General features: G+C 33.9%; 3 protein-coding genes across 3 annotated transcripts; 2 read left to right on the top strand and 1 right to left on the bottom strand.

Annotated features, from left to right (window-relative positions):
* Positions 1–17: 17 nt before the first annotated feature.
* On the top strand, positions 18–8,156 carry LOC106089783 (ADP-ribosylation factor 1). Its single transcript, XM_013255764.2, has 5 exons — positions 18–130; positions 4,374–4,686; positions 4,767–4,876; positions 4,948–5,073; positions 7,046–8,156. Exons 2-5 carry the CDS (start codon positions 4,539–4,541, stop codon positions 7,208–7,210), a joined length of 549 nt encoding a protein of 182 aa, XP_013111218.1. The 5' UTR covers positions 18–130; positions 4,374–4,538; the 3' UTR covers positions 7,211–8,156.
* A 2,963-nt stretch (positions 8,157–11,119) lies between these two features.
* Positions 11,120–11,895, top strand: LOC106089786 (ER membrane protein complex subunit 4). The gene is made up of 3 exons (XM_013255770.2): positions 11,120–11,261; positions 11,320–11,452; positions 11,513–11,895. Exons 1-3 carry the CDS (start codon positions 11,209–11,211, stop codon positions 11,825–11,827), a joined length of 501 nt encoding a protein of 166 aa, XP_013111224.1. The 5' UTR covers positions 11,120–11,208; the 3' UTR covers positions 11,828–11,895.
* Positions 11,896–11,971: 76 nt separating this feature from the next.
* LOC106089787 (short transmembrane mitochondrial protein 1) lies at positions 11,972–15,271 on the bottom strand. The gene is made up of 4 exons (XM_013255772.2): positions 15,174–15,271; positions 14,485–14,538; positions 14,346–14,416; positions 11,972–12,222 (listed from the first exon to the last, which is right to left on the bottom strand). Exons 1-4 carry the CDS (start codon positions 15,186–15,188, stop codon positions 12,162–12,164), a joined length of 201 nt encoding a protein of 66 aa, XP_013111226.1. The 5' UTR covers positions 15,189–15,271; the 3' UTR covers positions 11,972–12,161.
* Positions 15,272–23,394: the final 8,123 nt, after the last annotated feature.

Below are 23,394 nucleotides of genomic sequence, written 5' to 3'. Positions count from 1 at the left end.
TGTCGGCATTGTGTCGTTTGCAGTTTTTTCACAGAATAAGTCCCATCATTGTTGTGCGGTTTTTGATAAATTTCATCGAAATTTTACAAGTATTCGGCACAATTTCTTGTGCACCTGATTTAGGAAAGCGGTGCGTATTGATATTAAAAGACATTTATTGTTCGCTATATGAACGTAGCAAAAAAGCGTAGATTTTCAGTAAAACATGGATTTTATTTTTTCGTACTTTGGAATTTCTGGCGCATAGGTCTTTCATTCCCCTATTGACGGCATGTGGTGAATTCATTTCATTCACTGTTGCCATCTCCCTCCCTCGAAATTGCAGATTTACACGCAGGGTTGTATTTTGGGGCGAATACAGTATTGCCACACAGTACGTAATGAGGTTAATTTAGTCTGAAAACTATGCCTTCCTGTTGCTTGAGAAACTAAATAATCAATTGTAGTCAATATGCTCCGAAAATTCTTCTGATCTTTATTTGAGAAAATATTGTACGTACATAATTTATTGGGGTTCGGTGATTTTTGAAGTTATCTTCAATATGGCAACACCATTTTAATTCAGCTCCTCATTTTTCAGTCGCAGTCGTTAGTCATTTATTTTCACCATTGTTTCCCGATAGTCATAATTTAACGTTGGAAAAAAGTCTTGATAATATTACTTTTTTAGCCAAAGTAATGACACCAATTTCGATATTATAAATTGTGTTTTGTTAATTGTAATAAGGGTTCGCAAAAAAGTAAAAAGTACAGGAAAAGTTGTGATTAGTATTAAGAACATTCGGCATTTTTCCCTTGTGAATATAGCATATGAAGTTTTCTTTGCTGAGTTTTGTGCTATGCCGATAAAATTTTCCCTGACGTATGGACTATGTTGTAGAAAAACTGATATACTTTGTAATCACACTAAATTTTTTTACATTAATGAAATTTTCTTTGGAAGCGACATAAAATTAATGAAAAAAGAAAGAAAATTACGTCGCCGTCATCATAATTGTGGTGAATTATTTTCTCCATTATTGTATGTGTTCAATGTGGTGGTGTAGTGTCATACAACTTTATGTTAAATCTCCGTTTTGTTTTCTCATTCTCACCACACTCTTGACTTAAGTTTCTTTTTTTCGTATTCGTGTGACGTAGGGTGGTGCTGTTGGCAAAAAATTAATTTAGCAATATTTCTCAATATCTGAAGAGATACATTTTATTTAATTGCAAGGAATTGATATAACGGTAAAGAAAGTTCAAGTGTGGAAAAAACTAATGAGAAATAGTGTGCAAATTCAGAGAAAATGCGTATAACATATCCGTTCTAAAACAAGGTGGCGGCGTCTGTCTATGTCGGGTTTCGGGTTTCATGCTGGAGCTACGCAAGCAAAATAATCCAGACTGACGAATGGATTATTAATGACGAGGAGTAATTCAAAATGATGAAATATAATATTTAAAATAAAACCTAAACATCACAGCTACAGACAAAATAGGACTTTAAACTATGTTCGTGGAGAATTCCAAAATATACTTTGCTACTGCTGACTCACTTCAACATTTCTACTATTCTCGTATTTAACCCCCTTTTACCATACTTCTTCTTACCCCCCCATTCGACTGCTTTTTCTTGTTCCTTCTGTGAAGTTTTCATTTGCCTCTATATGTTCAACGTCATTGTCTTATTCATTATCTACTGTCTTGATAAAATTGTATATCGTAGTGTGGCCTCCCCCTCTGCCAATGAGAAGCATGTAACCTGCAGCAATCGTTGAATAATTTTATTAAGTGTTTTATTAACTTTATTTGTTATAAAATATAAATATTAATTATTTTGAGATTTCTGAACGCAGTTCTGTTTTGCAGACATTTTTGTTAGTTATTTATAGTATCGAAAGAGTCAAATTTATATATTTAACTTTTTATTTGGTTTTCATATATTGCAACCCTATGCCTATGTGGAAAAAGTTAAATAATTTTTGTTATATTAAAAAATAATATTTTGCTCCATGTGGATTTCAACACAATGTCTTTTTGTGTCCATTTTCTTAAATTAGTTTTTTCGCCGGTGCGGGCAAAGAAGGCGAATAACGGCAGGAACCCGTTGCAGGGAGAAAATGAAATTTTTTGGTTAGATTTTAATAAATTAATTGAGGGACATAAATGTGAACTTAAGCCTATTCTGCAATAAGCATTGATAAAATTTGGTGTACAAATTTTGATAATTGCGTCGGAGTCCTTTATCGGTAAGGGCTGCCGCCTCAGTGTACAACACACAGTTACAACAACAAAGGTATCCAAAGGCTTGGTTGAGGTAAGTGTAGTACCTCAACCTAAGCAACACTGTATTTGATTTGATGATTCTGGAAGTAAAGTGATCCATTATAAACCTGTAAATGGCATACACACATATAGTGGTGTGCAGAAATAAGTACATGTTTCAATAGCCGTAATTATTTCGCCAATTAAAAATCGACCATTGGACAAAATCTGTTTTTGTTGCACCTTTTCTCCCATTAAACAAGTTTCGAAAAATCTATTGCTAATTATATCTATATGTGGAGGTGGCGATCCTCGTCTAGCTCCTATAGATGAGCAAGCTCGTTCCGGTCCAAAGGACCGATCGCCGCAGGGACATGATGACCATTGGTTATTTAAAGGCGCCAATAACTCACCTTGTCATATCGAGCATCATAGGCACTCAGTATTGTTGCTAGAGTCAGTGCCGCCCGGCCTCTCACTGAAACTCTGATCGATATCGCTTATTGTACGCGACTGTAATTGCAGCTACTCCGTATGGAGCACTATCTGCAACCTGTGGACGTGCCCAGTAGGTCACAGCTAAGTCGCTCGCGATAACGAAGATAAAGTTTCAGTCTGTGTGGTGCTCATTTGTTTAATAGTTTAGCTTAGTATTTTTGTGATTTCACTGCCTAGATTTAACTGTTTTTGGCCCGGCACGGGCTAGTTTGTGCACCACACAAGCTGGAACTTTAAGGTCCGATTTGTGTGTGTTCTTTGCTGTCACGAGAAGCTTGGCTGCGAGCTACTGGGCGCGTCCACAGGTTACAAATAGTGCAATGCATATGAAGTAGCTGCAACGGCAATCGCGGACAATCAGCGGTATCGAACGGAGAGTTTCAGTGAGAGGTCGGGTGGCACAGGCACTTGCACAAATACTGAGTGCTTATGATGCTCGATATGACAAGGCAAGTTATTGGCGCTTTTGAATAACCAATGGCTACCCTGTTCCGACGGCGATCGGTCCTTTGAACCGGAACGACCTTGCTCACCTGCAGGAGCTTGTCGAGGATCGCCACCTCCACATGATAATGTGGTTACATGTAACGTTTTGAAGCACCACAGAAATGGGTAGTGGTCTAAAATGGTTTAAGGTCAAAGAATAGATATACATTTTGAATACAAGTTTCATCAAAAATCTCATAGCAACCCCTTTGTTCTGCGCGAAACTCAGAAAATCCGCTTTGTAACTAAAGTGGCTAACAGATAGTATTTCGTTTTTATTTGTTTATTATGAAATTATAAGCCACAAGTGGCCTATTAAAATTAACAATATTCAGCATGTATAATACCGCTTCATTAGAAAAAATGTAATTCTAAACTTTAAAGTAAACCCTGTCATTGGTATGCTTAATTAATATGTTTTCATATATTAATTAACAGTAATTTTGTCGAAACTTGTTAAACGGAAAATATAACAAAAAACAACTGAAGAAAAGTATGCTATAGAGTGAAAAATTTAATGATGTATTTAGAAGGCTTGGTAAAATATTCAATGAAGTATTCTTTACGTCTATATGGTTTCTGCACCATCGACGTGTAAATAATAATTTAAGATTCGTCAGGCTTATTTTTTTTAGTAATTGTAGAAAATCTTGTTCTTGGGCTTCAAAGGTTATTCGCTAAACTTAATATTTCATTTTTTTTATGAGCAAAGTACGCAGCTGGCTAAAACGATGACAATGTTATCATAAATTTATGGATTTTGTGTTGTGTATTTTTTTTGTATCACATTGAAATGAGCATGGTAATATCACTTCCCCTTCTCATGGGCTTTCTACAAACAGTTGTCAGCATACATTTCGTGCCGAATGAGACAATTCTTCTTATCATAGACTCTTCGGTTTTAAAATATCACTAAAACGAAAAAATTTATTACCCCAGACAGGAGCTAATTGTAAAAATAAGGAAGGCTTATGAGAAGACAGACAGAAAATTAATCCATCCGGCAAGCACCCGAGACGCAATTTGAGCTAGGCATAAAAAATGTTTACAAGAATCTGGCAAAATAAATATAAGCTTGTTATTAATTTCTTCTTAGTCAATTGCATTGTTCTTTTTAAAATAATATGATTTTTCGCTTTCAGATAAACTCTAGAAATCCGAGTAGAGCTTAAAATCCATATAGGCCAACTCGGAATAGGATACGAAACTCTTAAGAATTCCATATATATAAAAAAGAGTCCTTTTTTATATTTATACGTAAACGCTACGCTCTACGCCTAGTAGTCAAGGAAAAGAATACAGCAAAAATGGGGAATGCTTTTGCAAATTTATTTAAAGGTCTCTTTGGCAAAAAGGAAATGAGAATATTGATGGTCGGTTTAGATGCTGCTGGTAAAACCACAATTTTGTACAAACTTAAATTAGGCGAAATTGTAACAACGATACCTACCATTGGTAAGTGTGCTATTAGCACGAAGAATCAACAAAATTTAAACCCTTGGAATAAATATAAAATTTTAACTTTTATTATATAGGTTTCAACGTCGAGACTGTAGAATACAAGAATATTAGCTTTACTGTATGGGATGTGGGCGGTCAAGATAAAATTCGTCCATTGTGGAGGCATTACTTCCAAAATACACAAGTATGCAATTTTGATAATGATTTTGATGTCTGATATAATCCATAATCACATTAACCACATTTTTCTTTAAGGGTCTCATATTCGTCGTTGACAGCAATGACAGAGAGCGTATCGGTGAAGCGAGAGAAGAATTGATGCGTATGTTGGCTGAAGATGAACTCAGAGATGCAGTTTTACTTATATTTGCTAACAAACAGGTAAGTCAAGTTCAACAATTTTTATGTACGCATAATATTTTTAGATTTTTATTGCGTTCATTGGCAAATGATATGGCCACATAATGTTATCGTGTTTGTATATTTGATAAGATTTGTAGTCAATGATAAGAAGCCTCATAGCTTCAATATTTTTGGAGATGGTCTTAGAGTAATATATTTGATTAGTTATTGATAGTTATGCAGATGTGAGTAAGGCTTGTTTTATGAAACAACTTTGCAAAGCATTTTCTCTATAGCCCTCTAAAAGGAAAGAAAAACAAATCGAAATACATATTTAAATATTTAGATTAATTTAGAATTTAAAGTAATAATAATAAATTCTAATTCTGCTCATGAGGGATTAAAATGAGTGGATGGAAAAAACGGGATTTTTTTTTAATTAAATGGCAGGATTTTTTTGTATAGCTGGGAAATTATAATCTCCAAAAATTTCTCAAAAAGACAAATTTCATACAATAAAATTTGACAAATAAATGCTGGGTTTGCGTCCCAAAATAAAGTCTATCTACAGCTGCAAATAAAATCTGTCCTGTACGTGTAGTCCCAACATACGACCAGTCGGTTCAGCGGATCCCACTAATATTGAAAAATCTATAGGAAAATACAATTAAATAAATAATAAATAAATTAATTAAATTAAAAAGTAATTGAAAAATAAATTTTGTAAATAAAGAATAACAATAAATAAGTAAAAAAAGAGAAATTAATACAGTTAACAAATACGTACAGATAGTAAATAGTAAGATAATAAGATAATAATAAGTAAAAAATAAATACAAAATAAATAAATAATAAAAAAAGACCGGAAAAAAATTACTAAAAAAAAACAATTTTTATATTTCATAAAATTAAATTTTTAAATCAAAAATTTATATACAAAAATAATGAGACACTTTGGGATTAAGTTGGTGTAAAGGTTAGCTTATACCACTACGCAGCTTGTTAGCTTGTACGCCATTACGCATGGCAAGGCAAAAAAAAATTACTCAAGTTCCTATCACACGATATGTACGTTACATATGTGCTGCCACTTTCTGTATCCAGAAGACTTATTTATTTATGTACTTATGACTTATTTATTTATGTACTGTAATTAACAACTGTAATTAAAGCAGAAAAACTTCCTATGATTATAGCTACAACATTGTTGATAGAAAAAATAGAAAACTATCTACGTAGAATAAGGCTTACTTTCAGAAGCTTAAGTATACGATCAAAGCGAAAGCCGGTATAAGATGGACAAAAAGTAGAAATCAGGATCTATCAGAGTTGAAATAATTTTATCGCAAAGCATTGTTTGAATGAGAGAAATCTCTCATATCAATCAATAAAAAGTTTCAGTATCGAGCAATACTCACAACGAAAAATTTTCCGTACGACGAACAAGATATCCTAGCAATTACAAGTGAATAAATCACGCAAAGGAAAACGTACGCCATTTTGAATAATTTTATAAAACAACTGCAAGTTAACACTATTAATACACCTCTCGAAGGAAACGCCAAGAAACTCGGACGAATTCAGTTATATGTTCACGCTTGCGAAAATTAAATACAAATCGAACAATGGTATTCATAATACGCCTTAACTTCCGAATGTTGCCCACGCAGTACCAGACACAACCTCCAGACCATATCTAATAGTAGGCATCAACATAGCAATAGCCTGCCGTTTCCTCACCCAAATAAATGTTTGTAGCATATATCCTACGCAAGATATAGTACACTATACTATGTACATGGTCAATATGAGCTCCAAAATGTAGGTTCTTAAGGTTCTTAGGTTCAATTTAGCCTTTCATCTAAGACCAAAAGATACCCTATTATGTAATTAAATGAAATTGGCCGTTACTCAATAATCTAAGCATACATATTTTTTAAAACGTTCAGTTTTTCTTTAGCAATTATTGTATATAGAATTATGAAATATTTCCAATTTTTCTATTTTATAGGATTTGCCAAACGCAATGAATGCAGCAGAAATAACCGATAAACTCGGCCTACACTCACTACGAAATCGCAATTGGTATATTCAGGCGACGTGTGCAACCAGCGGCGACGGTCTATACGAGGGTCTTGACTGGTTGTCCAATCAACTTAAGAACGCTAATCGCTAAATGGAATTCTTATTTTTCTTTAAATTAGCATCCGCAGCAGCAAAAAAGAAACAACCACAAAATCAACAACAACAAATAACATACAGATTAATTAATTTTGATTTAAAAATAATATTAAACCCGAAAATAAAGTTATTAAAAACAAAAAACCAACCAACAAAAAACATCAACAAACAAAATGAAAATTTCAGTATGTACCATCCACCACCACAACCAATACATAACTCCCTCTCAGAGAGGAAATAAGAGAGACTCCAACCAACAATTTCTTTTCTCTTAAGCGCATCATCAGCAATTCAAAGGAAAAAGTCCAAACTTTTTTCATTTAGGCTAAACAAGAACAAAATAAGACAGAAAAACCTACCAACCAATAATGAAAAGAAACAACGCTTTTAGTAGCGTCTGTTTTTGCGATCACTAAAGAAAAGAAATTTTAAAAAGTAAAAGTAATAAAACCCAGAAAAATTAAATGCAAAACTTTTTGAAAAAAATGTATGTTAAAACATAAAAATCCATTAATGATAAAGAATTACGGAACTATATAAAAAACACACTTTTCTAAGTATAATTTTATCTCTACATATATATTTTTAATTTTTTAATGATTGTGTATTTTTTATTATTTTTGAAATTCTCTTGTGTCCCACCAGAGAGAATATCCGCTTGTGTTGTTCGTTTCTCATTGCTTCAATATGATTAGAATCCTTTTTGTCAAATATTGTTTGTCCGTGTCTATAAGCGATTGAATATTTTTTCTAAAAAAATGTATCAAACAAAACTGAATATTTTCATTCGCTACAAATAACATCAACTACATTCTACAACCAACAAACACAAACAACAACCAACTACTACAACACATACTTTATATTTAAATATAATTAAAAAAATAAACATAAAATTTAAATAAAAAACTGTGTAATAATAAAACAACATTTGCACCGTTTCCAACTTGTATTTAAACATAGAATTAACGTCACTTTGTGTAAGCTTGAAATTACTGCAAAAAGGCCAAGCAAGGGAATATGGATAGATGGATCGCCTGGCTCGATTAAAATTACCAACGCTTTAAATATCATTATATTGCATTGCGTATTAAACGTCACTTTGTGTAAGCTTGAAATTGCGTCGAGAACGTCTTAAAACAGCTTGATTTATGAATGGGAGGTATGACTTGTATTCTTTTAAATGTCCCGCTAAAATCCCTTTTTGTTTCAATTTTGATTACTCTTGCTAATTGAAGTAAAAAATGCAACCACTGTAATTTGCATAGTTTATAAGGACGTTTTGTACAAAATAAAATTCGCAGACTTGGCAACACTGCTTTTCCGTAGATGTGAAACGCATATGTGATCGAGTGCGCTTTCGTATTTAATGGGTTTTATACCACATTTTAATTTAATTTCTTTTTATAAATTATCGATTTAAACATTTGCATTCCTAAATTTCAAAATTTGTGTTTGAATAAAGAAATGCATAATCCACAATAGAGGGATTTCCAACAATTTTACTCGTTCACGTCTGTCTGATTTACCAATAGTAGCAAAGATTTTAGAAATTTTACAAAATGATCTAACTGCTAGGTCTTTTTTAGTAAGTCACCACCTCTACATGAAAATGTGGAGGTGGCGTCAAGCTCTTTTAGGTTCCGCTCTAAAGGACCGATCGCCGCGGGAACAGGCCATTGTGCAAGAGCCGGTGCCGCCCGGCGTTTCACTGAGACTCTCCGCTCGATACCGCTGATTGTCCACGACTACCGTTGCAGCCACTCCGTATGGAGCATTCCACTATCCGCATCCTGTGGACGCTCCCGGTAGCTTGCAGCTAAGCTTCTCGTGACAGCAATGAACACTACACAAATTGGAGCTCAATGTTCCAGCCTGGGGCCGAATTACCGCATACGTGAACGAGTAAAATCGTTCGAAATCTCTATTGTGAACTATGTATTTTTTATTGGATGGGAATTTTTAAATTTTAAGAACACGAATGTTTAAATCGACCATTATCTACAAAAACTTTGACATAAAAATGTATGTACATACATGTGGTATAACTTCCATTAAATACGAGTTCAAATTTCATTCTATACGAAAGCGCACCCGATCACGTATGCGGTAATTCGGCTCCTGTGTGGTGCTCACAGCTATCCAGTGTTGGAAAAATTTGCTAAATGTAAACATCATACCGCAAGTAAAAAACAGCGGTGTGAAACTGGCGAGCGATCGTATAGACCGGAACGAGCTTGCTCGCATGTAAGAGCTTGACTAGGATCGCCACCTCCACATGCAAATGTGGCAACAGCAACAACAACAACCAAAAAACAAAATCAAAAGATGGGTGATTTGACCCCTGAATTTGTAATCCGTTTTTGGGGTGAAGTCTCCTAGGTCTCAAATATAAACATCGAGTCAAGTCACTTAATTACCAACACCTATTAGCTTGACATTTGTTGTCAAATTTTGAGAGCACAAAAATTTCTCTGTAATTTCAATCCTCTTTAGAAAGACTCCATTGGCTGAATCCTTTACGTACCACCGGCTGCCATGGAATTGGGGCTTTATGTGTTTTATTTTAGTTCTATCCAGTGGAAGTCAGATGTAATGGTTAGAATTCCCGTGCAAGTTGTACTGGATAGTTGCCAGTGCGATAATTATAATAACTAGAGTCCGCATTTTTATGCAAAATCGAAATATTTCAATCTTAAAATTTGCAATGTGTTAATATTTCGTAATAAAATTTAGCTTTTTGTAGTTCTGTTTATAAAATTACATTTTATTATTGAGATTCCATTGCAGAATATTATCCGGCTTTAGACCATTGTTTAATGCTTTCTATTCAAGGAATAGCATAGCAAAAAACATTTAAGTTAGCAAAAGTGTGTTGTTGCTAGAAGCATTTGACTAGCTATCCGTATCGCAATTTCATTTTCGACCAAGAAAAATCATCAGCGAACGACGTCAAATCATGAATCATGGTGCTTTGCATACCACCGCAACTAGAGTAGGTTGTAAAGCACACATCTGAATTTGAACAGGGCTCTTTAAGACGACTTGTTTCAAAAGTGCAATAGAAAACAAATCGAATTTTACTTCCCTTATTCAAATCCATCTTATCCAACAATGCCAAGCAACAAACACAAATATTTTTTGAAAAACTCTTGTGCTCTTCGCACGCCAATCGCCCAACGGTTGATGCTGCCAGTGCTGTGTTTGTGTATAGGCAGTAATACCTACACAACATGCGGCGTGCCTTTCGTTTGGTTTGTCTGCTTGCGCTTTCTTTTTTGGTCCTAAAATGCTTTCTATTCAAAGAATAGCATAGCAAAAAACATTTATTTTTTAAATACGCAAATAATAGATAGCAAAATTTAGATTTTGCATAAGAATCCGTACTTGAATAATAATCCATAAAGGTTAGTACTATGTTCGCTTTTTGATAGTGAAATTAATTTATATGAAAAAAATGGTAATTTTTCAAAAGAAATGTAGATTTTCCTATAAGGAAATATTTCTACGAATGGAAATACATATCCTAAACTACAACTTTAAAATGAAATCGTTGTAACAACAGCCTTGAATAGTTATTTCCACTATAAAATAAACACTCAGCAAATTTCCACTAGGCTGTCAAATTTCTGGACATTGTTTGAATTATCATGAGAAGCAGCCACAAGATCAAAAGATTTATGATTAAAAACAATTAAAATGTTAAAAAAGGTACAAAATGTGAGATAATTTTAAAATCCAAACCAAGCATTTGAAGTTCTATTAGGATTTGGAAACAACTCTGGAGTTGAACAATTCCATCAGCTGGGCAATATTCAATGTTGACATTACCTTGTCTAAGTATACACCGTATATATGAGTGTTGTTATCGAATTTGTATCGACGATTATTTTTGGGATTTTTTCTTGACGTTAATTGCATGTGTTTGTGTGCATATATATTTATAATATCTGCTAATCAGCCAATTTTCCAAAAAAAAAAAAATTAATTGAAATGTCAAAGCAGACTTCTAAGAAAAGTAAATGGGCGCTCGATTTTAATACCAAGTAAGTAATTAAAAAATACTTTCAAGTTTCATCATACATTTCTGCCCTCTGTCTTTAGCAAGTCCAATGACTTGCCTGCCCCACCAGGTTATAACCCAAGCAGTGCCATGGTTAACCAAACGGAAGTGGTTAGAGATCAGCATTTAGTTATGAAAAAATCATGGGAATTGGCATTGGGGCCATTGAAACAGGTACGTCGAGTAACAAATAGTAACTAATCGGCATAGTTTCATCCATACAATGTATTACAGATTCCCATGAACTTGTTCATCATGTACATGTCCGGCAATACTATATCGATTTTCCCCATAATGATGATTGGCATGATGCTGATAAGACCAATAAAAGCTATGTTTTCAATACAAGTAACTTCAAAGATGGCTGAAGGTGCCCAAGGTACGGGACAAAAGTTGGTTTACTTTTTGGGAAATCTTGCGAATGTTGCTGTAGCTCTGTATAAATGTAATAGTATGGGATTGCTACCAACTCATGCCTCAGATTGGCTTGCATTTGTGGAACCGCAAACTCGGTTGGAACATTATGGTGGGGGTGTTTCGTTTATTTAGAAAAAATCTATGATATACTAACTGGAGGTGGAAATAAAAACATATTAATTAAAAATCAGTAAAACTTATTTTTTTGAGATTTTTAATTAAATATGTAAGATTCATGAATCAAAGCCCGCATGCCAATTAAAAAAGTTTAGTAAATTTCTTTTTAAAGATGTAATTTATTATGCTGTATTTTATTATTTACTTATGGTATTCTACATGACTGTTTATTAAAATAACAATTTTGTGGTTATATAGAGATTGAGATTTGTTTTTTTATTGTGAAGTTTTAGAAGTGAATTAACTAGGTTGGCTTTTGTACCTCGTACTGGCATTTGTAGCTCTTACATCAATCCACTATTTTCTTGGCCCCTTTTTTGACATCATACAGCAATTGTTCTGCAGGATTCCTAAAAATAAATTGAAGATATTAAAAAAACATATGATATTGATAAAATATTAGCCCACTAATAGAAATGATATGAAGTGTGTGACAGTTATTAAACACCCCAATAATCGGTTGTGCTCTGGGTTTCGTTTTCACTTTTCTCGTTAACATAAATTGTTATCAACACGTTAGCAAAAAAACAAAATTTTTTGGTTAAATTTTCTCCGATAAAAACAAAAGAAAGAAATTTTATGATGAAAATTTATTGGTAACGCGATACATATGATAGTTTTTAAGAGAAAGTGACAAGACAGACCAGAGTATTTGCTTGTGAAGTCCAATATAATTAGATGCAAGAAAATTAAAAGTTTGCCCTTTGTAACAGTTTGATAATTTGATGTACGCGGAAGTAGTAAATAGATTTTAAACTAATGTTTCGTTAAGGCTACCATTTATAGGTTAAATTTTATTGCGGTCTGTCTGTGGTTAAATTTTTCTTTCTCCCAAAACACACATGCTTTGGAAAATAAGACAGCCAGTAGAACAAAGCGTTGTATGCATTTCTTAGGGTTGTATATATATAACACTCGAATTCTGTCAAGAATGATAAGGAACCTCTAATTCAACAGTCATTATTATTAACCTAAAATTTTAATCGAGCGGCACTCATTGATATGCGACAAATCGTGGAAAACCTTGTAGTTTCAATATTTGGAAATAATTCCAGATTTTCGCGAAACACAAGAGCACTCAACAAGAAGCTTTCTTCAGCGTTAGCTATCCCCTACCAACGGCAGCACTCATTGGCATAAGACAAATCGTGGACAACTTTGCACTTTTAATATTTCGAAGTAATTCCAGAGTATTGTACAACTCCCTGTTTCATAAAAAATGAAGAAAGCATTGTTTTGCTCGTTAAATTGATTTAATATTTGGAATGCATTTTTTTTCATTCTTGCTAATTCACATCGTCCCCTAACCACCAAAAAGATGTAAGTGCCAAAATAAAAACTTTACAGAAGAAGGTTTTTATTTGATAAATCATAGCACATCTTAGATTGAAATATGATTTTTACATATGTTTCACTTCTTTGGGTTATGCATATAATGCTAAAAAATTTTGTGCACTTAAATAAAGATGACGGTATTTTTGGCACTTCCTCCTTTTTGCTGTCACATTAATGACCTCGTCTTAAGTAATTTAGAGGTAAGTGCAATGAATACCATCGTTTGAAAGTAAGCTGAAAGTCTCAATTTAAATCCAATTTGGAACAGAGAGTCATATTAGACATCTCCACATTTATGCCAACTTTCGTCTATATTTGAATTGGATTTGGATTTAGGGTCTGAAGCACATTAAAGTCGCATTTATTATTTGATTCCTCTGAATTTTTGATCAGTGAATTGTTTTAAGCCTCGTGACATCCGGTCCAAATATGGTCCAGATCATACCATGTTTGCATATAGCTTCCGTATAGACCGATCTCCCAATATATGGTCTTGGGCTCATACTGAACTGGGCCCTTCCGCCCCCTTCGTCCCAAATATAACAAATACGTAATATTCTCCCAAAGTCATTTAATAAAAACAACCGATTCGTACTCTACTTTCAAATAAATATAAAACGTTTCATTATGATAACATGCATATTTTTTTTGCAATTATTGCCTAATTTGTTTTTAGGTACTTGTGTCTGGCGAAAATAATTTGAATGTCCTTCGTTGTCACGGAATTTATTTATCAAAATTAAAATGGCACTAACATTAAAATTGTTTTTGTAGTAAAGTCATAACGGCTTGGATTACCGACACAAAATTTCATCAGAAGGTGGAAACCATCGTCAGTTATCGCTTGCCATTAAAAACTGGAAATCCCAAAATTTGACACTTACATCTTTTTGTCGGTGAGGGGACGATATGCTAACGATGTTATGTTTAATTTCTTTAGTATAAATGGGGAAATTTTACCTAGAGTATAACTAAAGTTTTATATTTTCTGTTTAATAATACCTTAAAACGTATACAACACAAATACATAATCAGTTTAATCCTAAATTAAAACATTAGGGCCAACTAAAATTGATGAAACTTGGGCAATTAATTTTTATTCGCAGTTTGTTTTGTTGAAAATAAAAAAAATTATTACTTTTTACGATGTTCATCGGCCATTTCCTTAATTTTGTCAATTATTTTGCTCGGCTCGTCTACGCGGGGCACCTGCAATTAGAATGTATATTAATTCCCCAATCGATTAATTCAAAATGCGTGATTAAAAAATAATTTACCTCATAATTTTGACTGATGTAGATGCCGGTATAAATACCAGCGCTAAATGTTAGCTGCAAGAAAAAAAAAAGAATTAGGATTAATTTTTATAATGTGCATAGAATAAGATAAGAATAACTGTAATAAAAATCTGTTTTATCAAATTTTCTGTTTACTCCCAAGATTCTATCAATTTTCATTTGCTTTTTTGGGAATACTGGCATTTTGCATTATGATTAAATTTCATTCATGCAATCTGTGTGAATCTTGACCTCTGACTGTAAAATATAGTACAACTGTCCCATTGCAAAATGTGATATGAAGGACCACATACATCAGAAATTTATCCAAATCACTAACCACGACTTTAGCTAAATTTACAAGCATATTATTATATAATTTAACTAGTTTTGATGCGAATACACAATGTGTTGTTGACCAAGAAAGAAGTTTGGCGAACAAAGAAAAATCTTTCCAAAAAATGTGATGATTGGGGAGAGACAAGTGAAATCATAAAACCAAAAATAAACATCAGATGAGCAAAAAAAAACAACAAAACACAGGTAAAGATGATGGAATCCAATTACGTATTATCAATTTGCAAATAAAATTATCTTTAACTGCGTTAAAGTGCAAATGTTTAAATATCAACCGTGTCTGAGTCCGAAAGATTGATCGTTGGAATAACCCAAGAAACAAAGAAACTTACCAAAAATTTCAACATATTCCGTCCTAACTGATTTTGCCAGAGCGAGCAAATAATAAATAAATTTGAGAGATACAATGAATACTTTAATAACCGGTACTAAAGTGTATGCGATTTTTGCAAAGCTCACAGTCTTGTCGTTCGGCGGCTAGAAGTTCTCATATGAGAAAGGAAAAGCTTTCTTTTTTGCAATTTGTGTTGGTTTAAATCCAATTTATCATCTTTCCATGGGAGATATCGGGAGGAAAATAGAGAGAAGAAAAGAGTCCTCTCCATAAGAAGAAGAAATGGGTCCAAAGATTTTACATTTTGACATTATTATTGACATTCGCTCATTAATATGATTTCGAAAGGTTTTGATTCAACAATCTTCACCTAATATTGTCGAATTGTTCAGTTAACAGGGCTAACCAATTGATATTACCCAGTACTAGGGGTCATAACATAATTACCAGGTAGTGTACCGTAAACAGCTGAGTATAATTCTTTCTCACCAAGTTCACTGTTTGTCAACCAGTTTTGGTTGTGTGTGTATTATAGTTAAAAACCAACACACACAAACAAAGAAAAATGGTGCGAACTAGTAACATACACACAATCAGAGTTTCACTAATCACTGATTTTGCCAGATATTGCACTCAATATTTTGTTGTTGGGCAACTGCCACTAACTGTAAATGAATATTTCTTGCTAGGGGTTATATGAATAATTCATTCCATTAGTGCGATTCTCTAATTTTTCCTTATTGAACCGACATCGTTAATTAACGAAAAACATCGGTTGAATTAGCGATTAGGCTATTATGTAATTAAAGGTCACCGATTTTATATGTCGGTAAAAGTTAGCTACGAATCATGATACAATTAAGAGGTAGTGTCATTAGCACAACAAAAATCTACGCCCAACGAAACTACCTTGAGCCGCAAATCGAAATGTTAAAGTGATTTTAGAAACAAACTTTGTTGTACTTTACTTCTTCATATGTGTTTTATATGTATATGTATTTTCATTATTATAACACTGTTTTGTTGCTTATGTTTGGATTATCGGATCAAATAGAATTTCTTTTTAAGGCTTTAGAATAAAAATCACAGCTGTTATCAAGCCTTCGACATTTAGATTTACTGAAAATCAAAACAAATATAAAAAAATTGTACTCAGCTGTTCGCATGACTTCACCTTATAAGTGCATCCTGACTACGAATATAGATAAAAAGAGGAAATGTCAACACATTTATTTAGATTAACAATTTTTTAATTTTTTTCTTCTTAATACATTTTTTATACCCACCACCATAGAATAGGGCAATACTAATCTAGTCATTCCGTTTGTAATACCTCGAAATATTGATCTAGGACCCCATAACTCGACGCTCTGAGTCGATCTAGCCATGTCCGTTCGTCTGTCGAAATCACGATAGCGATCGAACGCTTAAAGCTAGCCGTTTGAAATTTTGCACAGATACTAACTATTGATGTATGGCGAAACAATCAAAGGTGGTCCCATTTGTACAATAACCACAAATCATATTATGCAATTCGCTATCTTGCCATCAAGACGTTATTTCAAAAATGGCATTGCTCTCAATGTCATTTGAGAAACACATCTTAATAACGTCAAACCGACAGTCTGTTTTCAGCTGTTCGGTTGAGATCACCCTTTTTTATCCACCTTGCAATTGATGCAGGATTCACTAAATAAGCCATCAGCTGACATAGATTTTTTTTTATTTTCGGCAGTACTTGGGATTGAGGATGTCAACTTGTTCTCTTTTCTCTTTTTACATTCATTCTTTGTTTACGTTTTTTTCTACTCGAAGACATTTTTAATCGACAGTTTTGACACATTTAAAGATGTTCATGAGGCCTATCCACTTTATGTTTTCGTAAGTGACTTAACCTTCTATTAGTGAGTCCTGCTATTGATGTAGGTCGTTTAGGATTGCAAATGTGCCATATCGGTTCAGTTTTGGATACAGCTCCCATATAATTCGATCTCGCGATTCGAATTCTGGAAGCCGCAATTTTTGCCCGATTTGGCTGAAACTTTCCACATGGTATTCTGTTATGACTTCCAACAACTGTGCCAAGTACGGTCCAAATCGGTCTATAACCTGATATAGTTCCCATAAAAACCGTTCTCCTGATTTAAATCCTTGAGCCTCTAGAAGCCAACATTTTTGTCCGCCTTGGCTAAAATTTTACATATAGTGTTCTCTTATGACTTCCAACAAATGAGCCAAGTACGGTCCAAATCCGTATATAACCTGATATAGCTCCCATATAAATCCATCTCGCGATTTAAATTCTTGAGCCCCTGGAAGCCGATTTTGCTGGAATTGCGCATGCGGTGTTCTGTTACGACTTCCAACAACTGTGCCAAGTACGGTTCAAATCGGTCTATAACCTGGTATAGCTCCCATATAAACCGGTCTCTCGATTATCCTTGTTCGGATCCTAGAAGCTTTAATTTTTGCTGGCTTGACGGAAGTTTGATATGTAGAATAAAATTATGCCCTTCAACTAAATTTAGTTTGTATAAATTTTTAGCAGAATCCATGGTGGTGGGTTCCCAAGATTTGGTCCGGCCGAACTTAGCACATTTCAACTTGTTTATTATTCAGGATGAAAATTCGTTTCCCTAGAACAATTCGAGCGCTGTACATTGCCCTTATAATAAATATTGCACATCCTGCATAAGAATGTCTCGATGCGTCCGAATTTAGCAACCTGTCGTTGCACGACTAATCTAGGACTTCTATCAGCAATCCGAAGTCATGGTTCTTCTACCCCAGGGTAAGGCACATTCTCTTTCGCGAAATATTCGGCCACAGGACATTTGTCACATTGCCCCCCAGAGCACCAGCCCACGGCTCACTCGAGCGGCCATCGTAGAAGGCGTCACCACTACCTAGAAACTTGCAAAGGGGAAGTCTCATTGATTCCGTAGCACGTTCTGTGCCTATCAGCGATCTGGCCAGCTCACAAAAATTTCCTTGTCTTTTTTCAATTACTTTTTAAAAATAAATACGTTGAGCACTTAATTGTTCAAGTTAAACTACTATAATTTTAATTTTTCCCCGATTTCGGCGAAATTTTTTTACAGTGAGTTATATTTTTTAATTTTTGACAGTACTTGGTATTGAGGATGTCAGCTTGTTCTCTTTTAACATTCATTCTTTGTTTACGTATTCTCCTATATTATGACATTTTTAATCGGCAGATTTGACATCCTTAATGATGTTCATGGGGCCTATCCACTTTATGTTTTCACATATGACCTATTAGTGCATCCTGTATTTATGTTGAAAATTATTTTTTCGAGATTACTTTTTTGAAACAATACGAAAATAACAATGATAAAATAATATTTTTTTTTTTAAATTTTACCAATTTTTACCAATGAAATCAGCAAGATTGTTTCCTTTAAAATCTCTTACCAAAAAAAAGTAATCTATGAAAAATATCGTGAAAAACGCCTATTGCCTATTGGAAAAAACGGAAGTGGAAAATACTCTACAAGCTCTTAATTCCTTCCACCCACAAGTCCAGTTCACAATGGAATGTGAATCAAACAACAAATTGCCATATCTTGATACCGTCGTCCACCGACATCAAAAAAAGTTAAAATTGGTATCAAAAATATACAGCATCTGGGTGACTTATAAATTATTATTCAAATCATACGAGAAGAATAAAAATATATACGGCTACTAATTTCATCGACAGAGTACTAAAAATCCCTGACAAAATATATCATCAATAAAACGAAACAAAAATTCAACAAATACTTCGATGAAATAAAATTCGTCAAAAATAGAACACCGAACAACGAAATTGAACCAACACCAAAAATCTTCAAGAAAGGCTTACCAATTCCAATATATACAACAGAGAAAAATACCAGCTTGCTTTAAAAGGCCACAACACACTAAACAGTATATTCAGCAGGACTAAATCAAGGATGAAAAAGGAGAGCAAATCAAATGTAGTTTATAAGATTAAATGTAATGGGGATGAAACTAATTTATGTCAAATGACAACCAAAACTAAATTAAAAACAAGATTATCATCTCACAAATATGACCTTTGGAACAAAAAACTGCACATTGCACTTTAACAGGGCATACGCCAAATTTTTAAGAAGTAGACATACTAGCACAAGAATCCAATCAGAAAAGACGATTTACATTAGAAATGTTAAATATTATTGACACCCCTACAAACAAACGTTTGAACTTTAAGAAAGACACAGACAATTGTGCTCAGATTTACAGGCATTTGGTACAAAAATACAGACAAAAATGAGAGAGCTTAGTCGAACTTGTGCACTGTGAAGGAAAGTCGATTGTTTTGTTTCAAAATGTAATTATTTTCAAATGTATAAATGTTTTTAATTTTTTTGTAAAACTACTTGTCTGTTAAATTTATAGTTAAAACTTGATGAAGATCACCGGCGGTGGTCGAAATATTGGTAAAAGTTACAAATAAAACAATTAAATAAAACACTAACACCTGTTTTTGTAAATTGTTCGATGACCTCGAGCCAAACCAAGAAGACAAAATTCCAAAGGTCAACAATAAAATCACAGAATTAATCATGTATGCTACATAAAAAATCGCAATCTCATTCTCGTGATATTCAATTGTGTCTCCATACGTGATCCTATTATGAAGGAATATTTCAAGACACGATCCCTCAAAGTGTCCTCGATGGTGCTGGTAAAGATACTGAAGAATAGAGTTTACCTTAATGATCATCATACTCCAGCGACTGCCTACCTCAACATGATCAGCAAGAAATTGCGAAAGAAGCTGGTTGTGACCAAGTACAAGGTCTAGGTGCTGATAGACTGAAGGCCAATTTGACTTTTCCTAATGGCACTGAGGTTTACCGAGATGTTAAGGAATGTGAAAATCTTCTCAATGCTGACAATGTTATTCCAAGTTAAACTTGTATATAGTGATGATATTTGTTTTTCTAGTATAATTTTTTCTTACTTTTTTCTATTCTTTGTATATATGAATCTCGTTTTTTTAAGATTAGCTGCTTTGTAGTTAATGAGTACTTATATAAATATTTTTGAATTATTGAAAATAATTTTAATGAATGTCTTCTGATTTCAATATTGGTCCTGTAGTTAGCAACAACAATATTCAGTCTTATGCATTGCATTGCATTAATGCATCCAGTGCATGCATGCAAGGATGCATTAATATGCTCAAAGTAGGTCATATAAATTGTCAGAGCATACGCTCTTCTGCTAGCTCGTCAAAATTTGATAAATTGCAGTCTGTTTTGTGTGGAGTCTCAGCTTGATGTCATTGGCTTATCCGAAACATGGCTCAAATTGGTTGTTTCAACGCGCTCTGTTGGTATTGAGGGATACAAATTTCATAGGAATGACCGTAAATATTCTAGATGTGGTGGTGTCAGTTACATTTCCAAGAAGCTAAGGCATAAGGTTATATTTGAGAGTTCCGTTTTAAATAGATGTGAATCTTTATTTCTCGAAATTTACTTTGCCTAGTCAAAGATTTTGTTTGGAGTTGTATATGTATATGCCTCTCCCAGGTGATATGACTGCATTTGAGAATTTGAGAAGATCCATCATGAACTTTTTTTAATTAGTCCAACACTTCCATTGCAGCCTCAGTTCGTTCCTCTTGTTCTAGGCTTTGTTTATTGGTTTTACATAATTCATGGCCTACCCATTGTACTCCATGGTACCATTTCATTACCATAAAATCAATAGTAATTAGTCAAAACCTGAAAAAGCACGATTTCAGCCAGGTTCAATGCCCTGCTATCCATGCCCTTATATTTGACCCTTTTGATTTACCTCTGCGCAAATTAGAAACCTTTTAAGAATTTCGTGACGGATGATGGATTTTAATTTCTCGCATATACATACATCGCCCGATGTACAAACTAATTGCCTGTTTGTCGACGTCGAACGCATGCGTTCGTTTGGGCTGCAAACGAAAAAAAACTGATTTCGGTTTGTGTATCTAATTTCAAACGAGTAACTTATCGAACGACAAGCCGAACAGAAACTTAAGAATTCCCATACAAAAATGGGTTCATGTATATCGTAACAGTTGTCAAAAATGCGAAGCAAATTTCAAAACCAGTCATTTGATAATTTGCTTTCGAGCGAGATTTTTTTTTTACCAAAAATACAAAGCAAAAACAAGTGAAATTATACCGAGGATTCTATGATAAAAATAAGGGGCAAAAAAGTTGTATATAACAATTTACGGACTTCTCTCAGCAAATTTAGCCACAAATTAGAGCTTCTAGGAGCTCCAAAAGTAACATGTCTGTATGTGGAGGTGGAGATCTTCGTCAAGCTCTATAGCATGCTCGTTCCGTGGGACCAAGATGGTCATTGGTTATTTAAAGGTGCGAATAACTCGCCTTGTCCTATCGATCATCATTGGCACTCAGTATTAATGCAAGAGTCGGTGCCATGCTGCTTTTCACTGAGACTCTTCATTCGATACCGCTGATTGTTGCAGCTTTTTCGTATGGAGCACTCCGCAACCTGTGGACGCCCGGTAGCTTGCAGCTAAGCTTCTCGTGACAACCAGGAACCCTACACAGTTTGGAGCTCAAAGTTCCAGCCTGTGTGGTGCTAAAATTAAGTTGAAGAATGTTGGGCTGCTCCTCTCCCGCCAAAAAAGTAAACGCCAACGAATGATTCCATTTATTAAACACATCACAATTTTTTATGCTAATAATGTTTGAACTTGTGTATGTGATTGAAATAAAGAAAATCATAAACAAAATCGACATAGTTGCACAATCGTTCATAAAAATTGGTCTTAGATTAGGAGAAATGGAAAAAATACGCCTATGGCAATCTCAAAACCCACATACACAAACCGAAAAAGATTCGATTTCGAGCGATTGTTGTTTGTTCGTCTGGATTATTGTTCGACATCCACAAACAGGCTATAAGTGTACTTCAATTTCTGCGCTGTTAGATCATCTGTTGTCATATGTACCTGTTGTTAGCAGAAGGATTGAGAACGCAAGGAATTAATGGATGAATTCCAATGATGTTAAATTGTTTCTGCCATTGCGGGACCTGGCATATTTTATGGAAGGTTTATTGCAATTATAGAAACAAGGTCAAATCTGTCATTCGCTGAGAAAAATGGAAGTATTTCTTTAGACGTTCTGATGGCCAATGGAAAATTCTATGTGGATCTGGATGTATGGGTGTATGTGCGCAGTGATTCACCGAGTTTGTTTCAAACTCTTGAGTTTGAATCCTTATCCTATCCTGGGGATGGATTTTCTTTCAGCTGTGTGGGAATTAACGATTTCACTCTTGCGGTTGCTAAGATAAAATCGAAATCTATTTGTGTTGACGGTATAAGGCTGGTACTATATTAATTTTTCGGCGATTACTTCTTATATTGTAGATAATAGATTTAAAGCAAAAAAACTTGCTGATTTCATTCAGAAGGACATTCCCTTATAACTTGTGGTAAAATTTTAATTAAATTGTTATTTTATCATTGAGATTTTTGTAATGTTTCAAAAAAGTAACCGCGAAATACATGGGTTGAAAACGGTGAACGGTGAAAAACGAACATAGTACCAACCAAAATCGATAAAATTTTTTAATATTGTTTTCGCTTAACGGATTTGATCAAAGCCGTTTTGACTTCCTCTGTTTTCCCGATGGCTTGGAAGATAGCTCGAGTGGTTCTAATACCTAAGAATTCACATATTCGAACCCATTTCTATTTAACCTGTTCTGTCTAATGTTTGGTGTTATGTTCGTTTTTCGCGACATTACTTTTGAAGCAAAAAAACTTACTGATTTCATTCAGTAGGACAATCCCTCATTATTTATGAAATAATATTCATAAAAGTAATAATTTTTCATTGAGATTTTTGTACTGTTTCATAAAAGTAACCGTAAAAAATTAGTGTTTTCAACAGTAAAAAACGAATATATAGTACCAGGCTTAACGTGTGTGAAATTCGTATGAGAGATCAGATATTTGCTCAGGTTACGGTTTGATTTTTTTTTACAATCAGAATGGGTTTTGAAAAAGTCGTAGCACGACATCTCACCTGCTTGATCTTGCTGATTCTATTCTAGAGAATTTTAATAAAGATGATAAAAGTAACCGTAAAAAATTAGTGTTTTCAACAGTAAAAAACGAATATAGTACCAGGCTTAATGTGTGTGAAATTCTTATG

Source organism: Stomoxys calcitrans, chromosome 1, assembly GCF_963082655.1.
Source record: "Stomoxys calcitrans chromosome 1, idStoCalc2.1, whole genome shotgun sequence".
NCBI lineage: Eukaryota > Metazoa > Arthropoda > Insecta > Diptera > Muscidae > Stomoxys > Stomoxys calcitrans.
This window is presented reverse-complemented; position numbering and strand designations above follow the sequence as displayed.